The following is a 14197-nucleotide window of genomic DNA, read 5'->3' on the forward strand; positions in this document are numbered from 1 at the left end:
TTCTGTCAACATTCAAGTGATTAGTATATTTTTCAGTTGATCCCTATTACCAGATTCTATTTTATACACAAAAATTATCTTTCCAGAAAATTAGTGTGTCGATAAGGAAATACGGATAGCATCTTCTTGAAATTTATGTGAGGTGAACAACTTCATTTGAGTAATTTCAATTATATACAGTAAAGGTGGTGATGTACCAACCTGCACAAAGCAAATATCATTAAAATTGTCACCAGTTGCATTTCTTACTTAGAGAAATATTTGATTTCTCAAATAATATGAATATTTCTTTGTTCCAATTGGCTATTACAAAGAATATGTCCAATAAAAGTTTCGCCGATAATACCAGGTCAAACATTAACCTTTCTAAAATAATGGCGATTTTTTATGTTTTCTGAATGTATATAGTGAGATGTTTTCAGGGCGGTTTTCAGTCGATCTTTCTTTTTCAAACATATAATTCCTGCAATTTAGCCCTGATTTGGATACGTTCAATTAAATACCCGTAAATGAGCTCATCATAATTTTTTCGCGATAACCGTAACCTATCATCATAGGAATTTCGTAAATAAAGAATAACACCTCTCAATAATTAAGAAATCAATATCAACATTATAACAGATTTAATGACAGGGAAATCTGTTACTAGAATCATGCGATATAATTGTAATTATAATATGAGAAATTATAAAAACCTGAAAGTGGATGTAGAAAAAAGTTATTCTGAAGTTACGGTGCACTCTGTATACTTTTAATGCGCTTATGAAGATGGCCAAAATTATTTATTAAAATCAAAAAATTAGTAAGTTCTGTTACTTTATCATCACACTGAATGTAGATAGGTTCGTATCATCGCAATACAGCAAACGAAGAAGCAATAAGGTGTTTTGAAATATTTTTATGTGGAAATGCCATTGTTCATCTAGATGAAATTACTGGAGAATTTAATTAATCAGTATACCCAATAGAATTTCGGATCAAATAAAATATCTATTTATGAAGGTGTAAACTGTTTTTTTCTCAGATTTCTTACTTATTTTACTATTTATTCTGTTTGTTGAAATGAACTTAACTTATCGAATTAATTGATTTATATATGATCATTTTCAGATGTTCCTGATCCACCAGGTCGGCCTCTAATAGTAAGCTTCACTTCTCGAACAGTGGATTTATCGTGGGCATCTCCTCAGAATAACCACTTCAGTGCTATTAATCATTATATAATTCATAGTCGGTGAGTATTTATATATATATATATATATGTATATTTATATATCTATTCTAATAATACTCAATGTTGTTATTTTATGTTTGGCATCCATAGGATGACCTCGACAACTGAAAATAACTATAAAAAGCGCCTGTTTCTAGAAACAAACATATATTGCTCATAATGATTGATGTCTAGAAAACAAATTCTATAACAATTCAGTTATTTGTTCGACCTAAACTAACATAACTTTCATTTGTACGGATTCCGACTTCAAAAGACAAGTGAAAAGCAAACAAAATCAGTAAAATTCATTTCTTATTGTCCTTTTGAAAGCAAAATTTTATGAGAAATCTAATTCACCGCAAATCTCTTTTTATTGAAATAATTAATTTCCAAATATTCGATATTTATATAAGAACGAGAATATTTGGAATAGCACCAAATTTGGAAATGACAACTCTTCATTGAACTATAATTCCAAGTTAATGAGGAGTTTTTTTCCCATCATCGAAATCTGCGATGATTTTTTTTTCATACTTTCATCCAAATAAGTGGACGCTTACCGAGTGCATTTATATATTTATATATATATATATATATATATATATATATATATATATATATATATATATACTAATTATATACTAGATTTCTTCTACCATTTGAGTATAAATTTATTTTTTTTCCTCTTTCTAATTTCTTGGGTTCGAAGGTTGTAGTAGATATCTTGAAAACATAGTATTAGAATCAGTGTATTTACCTCGAACTTTCAATAAAACGATATTGTACCAGATAGATTGAAATAAACTAATTGATCAAATTATGGTAAATTTGGCTGAGGTTTTTTATATCTTGTCTATCATTTACAGAACATTTATCCTGTTTTATGTATATCATTTCTTTCATTAATATTTTTCGATAGGTCGTGTTTTGAGCTAAGATTTTAGTTTTTTTAAATTCAAATTCATGATATTAATTTTTTTTGTGTTTATATAGAGCAGTCGATGCATTTTTGGTGTATTTGTGACCATTTACTCTGTTCTCTAAATATTTTGTATTCATTCCTATATAATTCTTAGCACAATTCATTCTATATATATATATATATATATATATATATTCTATATAATATATATATATATATATATATATATATATATATATATATATATAAATGATATTTTTCCCCAAAGAAGTAATGTTATATATCAGGTTTCTCGTACTGATTGTAACGCTTAATACGATGATTTATTTATTTAAATATATATGTATATGTATAAATATAATTTGGCTTTTGGACTGACGGATATTGTCTGTTGCTTACATTATCCTGTTATCCCACAGGTTTATCCCGTTTATATAATATCAATTGAATGGAGTTTTTACAACTTTGTGTTGAAATTTGAGTAATGAAATGTTGTCCAGGAGTATTCAAATAGAGATTCGGAAGAGATGCTCCTTAGATTTAATGTATTCAAATCGGATTTAAAGCGATAGAAGCTTGTTTGAATTGAAGAGTCTTTGTATAATAAACGTTTCACGACACAATCGATAAATAAAAATGTCAATTAGAGTTTATCCGCTCTCAATTCTCAGTTCCAGATACAATCACATGAAAAAAATCTCTCCGAGATTTGGAACAATGCAGCATAGCAAAATCTGTTTCATTAGATTGCACCTGTAACATGTGACAAATATATGTAAATTGGGTTTACTATAAATTGTAAATATATATTCCCTAGCATAATTTTTTACTCTATCTCTAATTAGACGTTTTCTCAGATTAGTAGAATTCCGGTTAAAATAATTCCAAGAATATCAATGATTCTAAAATAGTATACTGCTACATTTGTGTATTGAGTTTAGAACATGTTTCAATAGAAAGTGATGTTACGAGAATAGTAGTCCAAAAAATACCAAGAAATAGGCCGTGAAACTGGTCCTGTCTAGTTATAATGAAATTTTAAAATTGTGATCTCGCGGCACGTTTGATATACTTTGTAGGAACAGCAGCGAGTTCTTTTCAAATTAATTTTTAGGAACTAATTTTCTGTAAGGTCTTCCATTCATTTGTTTTGTACCTTTACTTTCTAGAATTTTTAAGAATTTCGTTTTGTACATATAAAAAAGTTTATTTTAGCGGTGTTAGTTTTTAATTAGAAGTAATAATGAACCGAACGATATAGGAAAGTAACTGGTGAATTCATGTTAGGTAAGTATCAGTAGTGATAGGTTAATTATTATGTAAGTTAGTTAGTCCAGTATCAATATTTGAATTAATTAAATAAGTGAAAGAGGGTGTTTATAAATTCAACCCAACGAGAAATAAGAAAAATATTACATACTATTTTTAATATATATATATATATATATATATATATATATATATATATATATATATATATATATATATATAGATTTAATATGAAAATTGCTTATACAGACAAAACCTTGACTGAAACATAGTTCATGATGTTTAATTGTGATAAAAAAATATATTGATCAATCTAAGAGGTCATTCACCAATCGAATAAACTCTCACAAAAGTGACAGTAAGTAATTTTGAGTTGGCTGGCAAATATCTTAACTAGTTTTCTAATAAATATCTTTGATCTAAATATATCAATATTTCTTTTTGACACGGAGGGCATAACACAGCCAGCAGTTCGAGCTACCTCAATAAATAAAGAATAAGTAATTTCAAATCCCTTTTACTATACATTTACTTAACGTTTGACATTACAAAAAGGAAGAAAGAGCTTTATTTTGTATTTGGAAAAACTAAAAAATGATAGTATGTGTACTAATCTCGTGCTCGACTAACCGACAGTTTTTTTATCTTATCTTTCTAAATACAGTGAAATACTAAGATGTCCTAATGGATTTTTGTTATTTGACGCTAATAACTTTCAAAACATGGTACAAACGTATTACACTGCATGTATTACGTATATATAACTATAGTCAACTTATATCCAATTAAAGTTATACATATCACTGTAATCATGGATAACTGGTCCGATTCAAATCATTTTCACCAACATATTCGGTATAAATGTGTTGACCCGCATCCGAGATGTAAAATCGGTTTGGCATATGCTCGACAGTTCATGAACACAATAACTGACAATGAATAAATCATGTAAGCTGGAGCTCATAAAAAAATAATACTACATTGAAATACATTTATTACAATATGATAACATGTGATATAGGACAGATGATTACGAATATTTTATCAGCGAATAAACATTTAAGAAGGAGTGAAAACCATAAAAACATTACCGTATTTTGAAACAAATAACCCTTGATATGGTTGTTCAATTAGAAATGCGTGAGTAATAAATTTAACTGAAAATATATGAAATAAAAAATAATAAAATCGTCAAAATAGTATATACTAATACTTTAAAGAAGTCTTCTTCATATAGGGTGCTTCAGAATTGACGAGAGTACCTTTCAAAATGATTGAAAAAAACAATAATGTGAAACTCAACTTGAAACTCAGCTTGAAATAAATAACAATTCAATGTTACTCGTATTATGTTCAAAATTCATAATTAGTTGGTGAAAATGTTCTTATAGTAGTAGTGTGAACACTATGTTCAGTAGAGATCTTCAATATTCTGTCTCTATCTCATGCAGCCAATGCCCCAGCTAAATCAAAACATATACTAAATTTCCCAACCTGACTAAACCCACGTTTAAAAACTGAAGGAGGGTTTGAAAAAAATTACCAGCAGCAAGTTATGCGAATTACAGATTAAGGGCCATCCCACTTTCAGCGACGTTCAAGAATCTGAATTTGTTGAAACGGAGCCAAGTAGAACTTTTCGAGCTTCAACAAGACAAACCCATTTTCAAACAGATAAAATCCATAAACTATTAAAGTTTAGATAAATTACTCGTATTCATCTATGGAACAAGAAGCTTAAGTTTTACCTACGGTAGAAATGAAAATTTAGATTAATTTTTGTTGCTTAATGTATGACTTAAACAATGATTCTCTACTAAAAATATTTGTTTATCGATAGGCGATCATTTAACAAAGCAGATATAATGAATATCCATATTTTGCAAGTATTGAGCAATGTATCGATATTATTACTCATCACTTTTCAAATAATGATCTTAGTGAGAAGTGTAACTATAAGACAAGAAAATTCAAATGAAAATATTAACCAACTAGCTAAAGAATATTACAATATGTATATGTATATATAGATATAATATAAAAATAGCATACAGACACAACCTTAAAATTCAGTCCGCATTTACTAAAACCAAAGATAGAACACCAACCAATAAATTGATTAAGACATAGTAGCCATTCCTTGTTCAAATTGTGATAAAATACATTGTTCAATCTAAGAGGTAATACACTAACCGAATAACCTCTCACCAAAGTGACAGCAAAATATACCCTGCTCACTCGCCATTATCAAATAGCAATATAATCGGTTGAAATTTTCAACAAAGCGACTCAGATTAGCATTCTATTTATATTTTTCAAATTGCAGTTCACTCCTGCCATAACTTGATCGTAGGTAATGTATCGATATTTCAGTGCCTCGTCTGTACATAGCATAAAAAGCGTCAAGAGATACTCTATTGTAATCGTTAAGAAACAAATATTTCATAAAACTACTATATATTAGAGATAATGTGAATTGCAATAAAAATATGGATAAGAATAGAAGTAGATGCTGAAAAAGTTCAAAACAGATCAAAGACTGAAAAAATACTACAACTACAACTTTTAATACTAAATAGGTATACATATAGGATAATGTATTTATAAATGTAAATATCTTACAAAGAAAATCCAAACGTGAAAATATGAATATTTAAACCAAAAGATGAAGGAAATATCGCTCTGCTTTGAGGTACAAGATGTTTTATGTCTCAATGCAAAAAATGGTTTTGATCGTTTCCTTAAGACTTTTAGATACTTTTCTATCAAACATAGTTATGGATTTGAATATACAGAAAGAGGGGATTTTATCCTTCCTACATTATAGTCAAGAAGAATTCTTGAATGCTTCAATAATTTCTATGTAAAATATGAACTAACACAGATTATGAGAGATATTCAAAGCTGAGTATTGATGTGAAAAGACACGTCTGTGAAGGTAGGTGAAGTTCTAGGTAGGTTTCCTTTATCATCATTGGATTGCAACTAATAAGTCAATAGAATATTGTAGTTTGACTTTTGAGAAATCAATAAATGCATTTTAAAACGTTACCTAATGATAGAATTAACTTAATGCAAATTATTTTAAATATCACCTAACTTGAAAATCGATATAGTATGTTGCTAAGGAAATAATCGATTGTTGAGTTTTTCAGTGCAATAACTGAAATGTGATGGATTTTTAGAAAGATTTAAAACGGTGAAAGTTACCTGCCATATAAACAAAGGAAACGGGAAATAATTTGTATACGTCCACAAGAAAATTATTCCTGTCTTGCGGTGTGGAGGGTATATAGTAATAAATCTTGAGGGAATACAACGAAACCAGTAAACTTTTCGCAACATTTATAGATGCAGATTTGAAACGAAAATTGGGACGACCGAAATATATTTGTGTTCATCAGGAATATAAAAAATTATAATATGAGAACCTGGAGTGGTCCAGATATAGCTCTGTTTAAACACTGAGAAAACTTTAGTGTTATCCTATGAAAGAGCCTTAAAACCTCTAAAACTCAACGATGACTTCGATCTTCAAATTCGCATCTTCGGTATGGTTTGCCTTTCTGGGGGTTTTGTAGCTTGCACCTCTTCGATTCTATCTTCAAATTACAAAAAAATGCTACTATATTTATGATTTGAGTAGCGAGTTGCGAATTCTATTTTAAAAAACACAAAATTCTAATTCTCCCTGCTCTCTTCATTTTAGAATCTGTTTGTTTGGTTCGCAAACACCCACAACTCAACTGAGAGACCCATGCAAAACTACCCTACTAGGAGAAATAAGTTGGACATATACTTGACTATACCTACTTCTTATCTGGTGAAAAATTCCATTATCTGGCAAAAACTTTTGATAAGTTTCGAGGTTTGACAAATGCATTTCTGCTTAAAAGATATTATTATTCTGTGGCTAAATTCTACAATTTACCATAGTCTCTAGAGACTGGCATAATTTGTGATGGAAGATATACATTATAATTACTACAATTGAATTCAATCATTAATTTGTATTTTCATATGATGTAATATAAAATTATGTAGCTTTGTCCATAAAATTGTAAAAAATTTATAGTGACAATAAAGCTTATTTCTCTCTCTCTCTCTCTCATTATCAGTGCGGTTCAACTTTGGGACAAGTTCATTTGTTTGCATTTGAACTATATTTCAAATTTTTAACTGCTACTTCACCATAGGCTTTTTAGATGGTTTGATAGTATCCCATATTTGTATGCGAATTGGAACGAAATATTTGGCAGCTAGTTCATGAACGTGAAGTATAACTGTACTGAAAATTACTTACTTGAATTAATTGAGAGTAGTGTTGTCTTGAATTTTGTTTAAATTATTAAATTCATGCGACTAAAAGTTCAACATTCAAAATGACACTTTACATAAATATTTATCTCGAGTGTCGTTTATAATATATATCTCTTGGCCAATATCATGCCCAATTTAGTTATTAGAAATAATAGCTCAACAAATACAAATCAATTGCGAAAATTATGAGAAGTTTGTATTCACAAATAGTGTTTACTTTGATTCAAAGCAAATAGACACTCATTATCAATCTAATATCTATTTGAATTTCACATTACTCTGAAAAAAACTAGTTTCAAAGTATTTCCTATATATGGAAACGAAGTTCAATATGTTTTATTTATGATCTTTAAATGCATCTTCATTGAATATGATGAAAAAGTCAATAAACTCTATTAAGTGAAAAAAACTAATAATTATTTGTTTAATTTAATGCTGTAATTCAAGTATTTTATTATATTTTTAATTATTAAATATGAAATAAAACCACATTATGCTCAAAGAATAAAAACTAGCTCTCATTTATAACTACTGAAATATGTGTTGTCGGGAAAGGTTGGCTTCTTTCTCATTAAAAATTTCTCGAAAAAATTACATATCATAGAGGAGAAAGTAACACCTAAATTGGCAGCATTTGTCTTGTGTAATTATTTCACCTTGCTTTTTTCAGAGTTGTAATTCCGAGGCGATCATTAATCTGGGAGTTCCAGAAGGATATTGTTCCATATACAAACTCCCAAACTAATTTATCTCAGAAATAATTGACAAATGTAATAACCATGGTTTAATTTCATCTAATAATGTACCGGATGCTCATACAAGAGTTACCTACCAACAAACAAGCTTTCATTCTGGAAAAATACCATTCTTTTTAATACCTTCCCATAGAAAATCATAAAATATGCCGAGCCACGTCTTGGATAGGAAACAGGATTGATTGATACCTCATTTTAAATGTCTTTCATTTACCTTCCCAAATATACTACATCCTTGACCTTTTTCTGCATATCCATTTAAAAATGTAATGAACAATGTAATTTCCTTAGTTGTACAGATTATATCATAGAAGTAAAGAACCCAGGTAGATTCAATATTTTCGTCCAACTACTCTTTATTTGTCCATTACATAATTTTTGTCGTCAAAATTTCTTTATTCTAAAATTAAGTTTGCAGCTCATAGGTTGTACACTACAGTCTTAAGATTTGATTATGAGTATAACAGCTGCGTGTATAGAGCTTCGCGTAGAGGTTCATCAAAGTGTTAGAGTCTAGTTTCTAAACAGGCTATATTAATGTTTGGAGAATAATAGAATACATGTTTAATTGCAAAGCACTTGAGACATAAAATATATTCACGGTTTCACTTATTTCTCTTAAAAATTATATGATGAGCTATTTTTAGACAGACATTGAACGACTTGAACAAAATAATGTATCATTCAATCCACATTTTTATTTGAAAATGTATCGCCTTGCGAGAGGTTGATAGATTTTAGCTCAAAATCAGCATTTAAACTGTCCCTATCAAAAATAAGTGTATTTGACGTGGCTTGCAATTTGTTTGATTTTTCAAAGGGTCCGAAATATAGAGGTTGAGACGTTTCCAAATTGACTCCCTGTATTTCAAAAACATTCTGAAGTGCATCATTGGGTTGGAAGTTGTAAAAAACCTGTCAAACACTTCCAAGTCTATGGTAATGGGATACTGAAAATTGAAAATCCAAATTTTACGTTCGTTCGATCAAAGTAAATTCAATGAAAAACTTAAATCAAACATGTCGTAAATTATTAATAGTAGACTCTAATTCTATGATGAATACAATTACTTCACTTACTTTTAATCATTCTCTTTTTATTTGTTGTCGTCGCGGTACATTTTATAATAAATATACTGGAGTGTAATAAATATGAAATTCACGTATTTACTATTTATACAGATCAATGATGAAATTCTTCGGTGGGAAAAATTTTAATACAAATGAGTTATTGAAAATGCCGTCCGAGAATTTTTTGCATCTAAGTCCATTGTATTATTTTAACAAGATCTCAAAGAGCTTACTGAACATTGGGTTGAAACCATAGAATACTTCAAATATTAAGGCTTTTGTTGTATGATTATTTTATAAAGTTTACATTAGAAATAAACATTATTTATATCATTAATCATTCCGGAAAATAAGATGAGAGCTTAGAGAAAATATAAATTCTTAAAATTATTCTTCAAAACAAACTTGTATTTCCAAATTTTATCACAATTCCATTCATAATTGATATTACTGCTAATATCTATTCTAAGAACCATTTTTAAAACAAATTAATTTTTCATCTAATTTTTTGTATGCATATGTTTTCAGTATACCAATTTGCGAGTTTATTGAAGCTGTACAAGACAGTTAAAATTTAAAGCTTCGTTTGGCCACGGAAGAACAGCGCTAATCTACGGACCGATAATACTTTTTTTCTTTTGTCTGCGAAAAAATTTGCTTTGAATAGTTTGAATGTAAAATTAGATTTGAAATCAAAAAAGTCTATTTCCCAATAATACGGCATTTTACATATAAGCTTATTTATCAGAAATAGTTTTTTTTTTCAATAAAAGTATTTTTTTTTGTATAGATTTTGTTGAGTATTCAATCATAAAGAGTGTGTTTGTGACATATTGTCGATATCGACACAGATAGCTCATTAGGAAATCTGACCATGTCTAATCTTCATGTATAAGAACCATTTCTGATAATTAAAGAATTTTAATAAGTGTAGGCTGTGTGCTATTGAATGGTTTGTTATTGTATTTCCATTTTCTATCACCCAATCAAGTTCCTGAATATTTGAATGTCAATTATGTACAAATGGTCCTAATAGGTGATTTACATTTATATAATCGCAATATATACTTAATTGATCATTATATTTGTTTATTATTTTGAATATGTTATCATTTTCCGATAATAATTATTTTCTCTTGAAGCTATGCATCTAAATTCATGATCTGATAGTTTAATTGCTTTATTAGCCAAACTCATAATTATTTATCTATTTTATGACATAAAATAATGGAATATTTATATAAAATTTGCTTAAGACAAATGCCTAAATATATTAGTATAAGTCATAGAGGACATAATACATTATCCAAATATTTAGCTAAACTAAGATCTAAAACACCAAAAACCAAAAGAAGTAATCTATGAACGAAAAACAAAATTTTTAGAAATGGTTCACATTCATAAGAATGAAAAAGACCTGAATAATTTTAGTAAAATTTATAGTTCTATTTTGTAAATTTTAATACAGATACAAATGATTCAATTGATAGCTACTACATATATTTGAGATGTAAAAACTGGGGGAAAATCAATTTTTCTTGTTGGTACGGATTTCTATTTTTATATTATTTTTATTTTGATATTCGTAATGTAGGTGGTATGTTGATTGATATAAATACGCCAATTGTCAGTGTCAAATCATATTTTGATAAAAACTGTAAGTAGTTGAGACGTCAAATTTTTATCTGTGTTTCATAAGCTGAAAAAAAATCAATTTTATACCAAAACAGTCCTAACATCAAGACGACTTAGAAACATATATAAAAATTCTAAGAAATAAGAAATTGCCGAAATTTATGAATAAAATAATGCCTACCTACAATAACATTGAGCTTGCATAAGGAATTGAAGCGGTCTCTTATTGGGAACGTGGCAATGAAACACCAAAGTGGACTCACTTTAATATATTTTCGGAGCTTTCTAATACTTATTCATTCATCGTCTGGGACTGAAATTATGATGAAATACAATATAAAAAATATGTATAACAATAATAAAGTGGTAGTAGCTTTAGCTTGTATGAATTCCTGTAAAAATTTTGAATTGATAGGATTCAAAATTCAATATTCAATGTAACGTTGATAGAAATATTGATTAATTGACATATTGATTCTGGTTACTATAGAAATTTTTTGTTCATTTTTAATTGGTTAGATTATGAAGACGTTGAATTTTTATAGGTTAGATAAGTATAAGTTGTAGTGAATATTGTCCAATATTGATTGGTTAATTCAAGGATAACATTAAATTTAGATAATTATGAATGTAGTTGAATATTGATTGGTTAGAATATAAATTACAATAAATTTAATAGGCTAAGTAGTTATAAGTGAAGTTGAAATTTATAGGTTAGGTGAGTTAGTTGGTTGTTAATTGCGTTGATTTTTTCAATATTTTATTTTATTTTAGGTCTCTTCTGATTTAAAATTAGTTTCTTTTACAATTTTTTTAAGACAGATGAAAATTTGACGTTTTGACTTCCTTCTACTTTAGTTGAAATACATTTTTGATAGACTAAATACTGTTAATTTTTGTCATTGCGGTTAGTGTCTCAGGAATTATAGAAATAGGATGAAAATATTCGATTTTATCATAATACTATATAGTGTAGAACAAAGTAAAACTCAGCGTTCCATATATTTTGAGGAATAATCCATCACTGAACTGAAAAAACCATATATTTGAAAATTAACTGTTTTATATATTCAAGCTAATTTCAAGGGAGCCATTTATCATTAGATTTAAAGACGCATTTTCTCCATTCATAATGAATGTGTTGTGAGATTTTAGAAGTTGGCTTATTGGCGTAACTTCCATCTGAGGCACGTGGCGGATGAGTTAAATAATTACCCAATGAAATTACTAATATCGTATTTCGATCGATTATATAATAAATTTTATTTTTCTAACTGTGGTGCTAACAAAATTTTTATTCCGTAAATGTACCAATATGTTACGTTTGAGCTTACGAAAGAGTCAAAGTATCAAAAAATTGGACAAACTTCATCAAAACATCACTGTTTCTGTGAAATAGGTAAATATGAATTTTTTCTACGTTTATAATTCAAATGAAGGTCAAATTAAAACTGGTACTAAAGTCGAGGAGAATTTTGTGTATATTATTGTCTAATTCTTAATCCATTCATTTTTGTTGAGGTTTGTTATTTAAATATATTATTCGTCTAATACCAGGAAAATGATTCCACGAATCTTCATGCGTAAGTTAAGAGATTTGATAGTGTCAATATATGTAATATTTGTGATTCTTATCTCAGTTTAAGGGTATTCAAAATATATACTCAGCATTCATAAAATTTGAGATTATGTTCGAGTTATTATTCACACAATGAAACAAAACACGCGCAACCTATGTATAAATTGGAATATTTATTTGATATTGAATAGTAAAGTTATATTATCTTACTTTAAACATTCCACTCCTTGATTTCTTATCCAATATCAATAACATACTTTGTTTCTTTACCAAATTAGGCCAGTCCCTTGATACAATAGTATTACAAAATATATCGAATTTATGATTTGCCGCAACATTAGTACGGAAAGTACTTATTTTCTCCCTCGAAGAACGGTAGAACTTATTGTTACACCTTGTCCACTCATATATATCGTGAAGCTGGTCGTCTTCTAATATGTTATCAAAGCTGCAGTTTGGAGGATGCGCCAGGCACATGTTCTTATCAGATTTGTATATCATTTTTGTGAATGTTTCTGTAAAGATAATTTATAAAAGGGTATTTCAGTTTGTTTTTTGTGATCTAGAGATCTCAAGAATCCAAAAGATCTAGAATGTGGTTTTAATATATGAAGCGGAAAGTCTTACAGAGTAAGTCAACAATTTCATAGCATAGTGGATATCTCAGGATAGTGTCTTATTTCGTACAAGCGTCTCCGGATTCTCATAAATGACAATAACAATTTCCATTAAAAGTTGGTCAATAATTTGTTTAGACCCAATTTTTCCAAGGAAAAGTGAACTACTTCATTACATTTTACAATATTTCTGAAGAGCGAAGTGTAGAGGATGAATTTATTTGTTAAATCAGAAATATTGAAGGAGCGACTGTTACAACAATATTTTGGCAATCTTGTATGTTTGACAATATTATGTAATAAATCTACCGGAATCTTTTATTTGTGTTGGATATGTAATAAGAATAAAACGATTAACTTTAAACTTGTAGACACAATAAATATTTCAATTGGCTGCGGTTAACATCAAATTAAACCGAATATTTAATTGTCGGACAGACAAGTAGTGACATGAATAGATACATTGAAATTTATATATTCAAATACATTTGTATTAAAAATTTCCAAGTTCTTCTCTTGAAACCATACCAACTCGAAAGCATAGGAGAATTAAAGTGAAAGAAACAATAATCCCGCGAAGAAAATTTGTCTCTTAATAATTTTTCTCTTTACTACTATTCAGGGACCCAAATTTTGAATCATAATGCCTTAAATTCAATTAATATCTTGTCAATTTATTTAATTCCAGGCTTCAAAATAGATAAGGGTATTTCCAGATACGTCTAACACAACCCAAAGTAATCTATATCAGAACTCTTTGGTGACCAATGCATGATTTTATCTTCGTTATGTTTAATTTAAGTTTATTCTTAT

The 14197-nt window shown here is 28.4% G+C and overlaps 1 protein-coding gene across 1 annotated transcript in view; it reads left to right on the forward strand.

The window, feature by feature from the left end:
• Positions 1 to 14197, forward strand: part of LOC130903962 (tyrosine-protein phosphatase 99A) — a 451000-nt gene that overhangs the window by 120647 nt on the left and 316156 nt on the right. Inside the window, exon 3 of the mRNA XM_057816426.1 lies at positions 1111 to 1234. Within this exon, the coding sequence (XP_057672409.1) occupies positions 1111 to 1234 (124 nt within the window). The remainder of the gene's footprint in view (positions 1 to 1110; positions 1235 to 14197) is intronic.

Source organism: Diorhabda carinulata, chromosome 1 (assembly GCF_026250575.1).
Source record: "Diorhabda carinulata isolate Delta chromosome 1, icDioCari1.1, whole genome shotgun sequence".
Lineage (NCBI taxonomy): Eukaryota > Metazoa > Arthropoda > Insecta > Coleoptera > Chrysomelidae > Diorhabda > Diorhabda carinulata.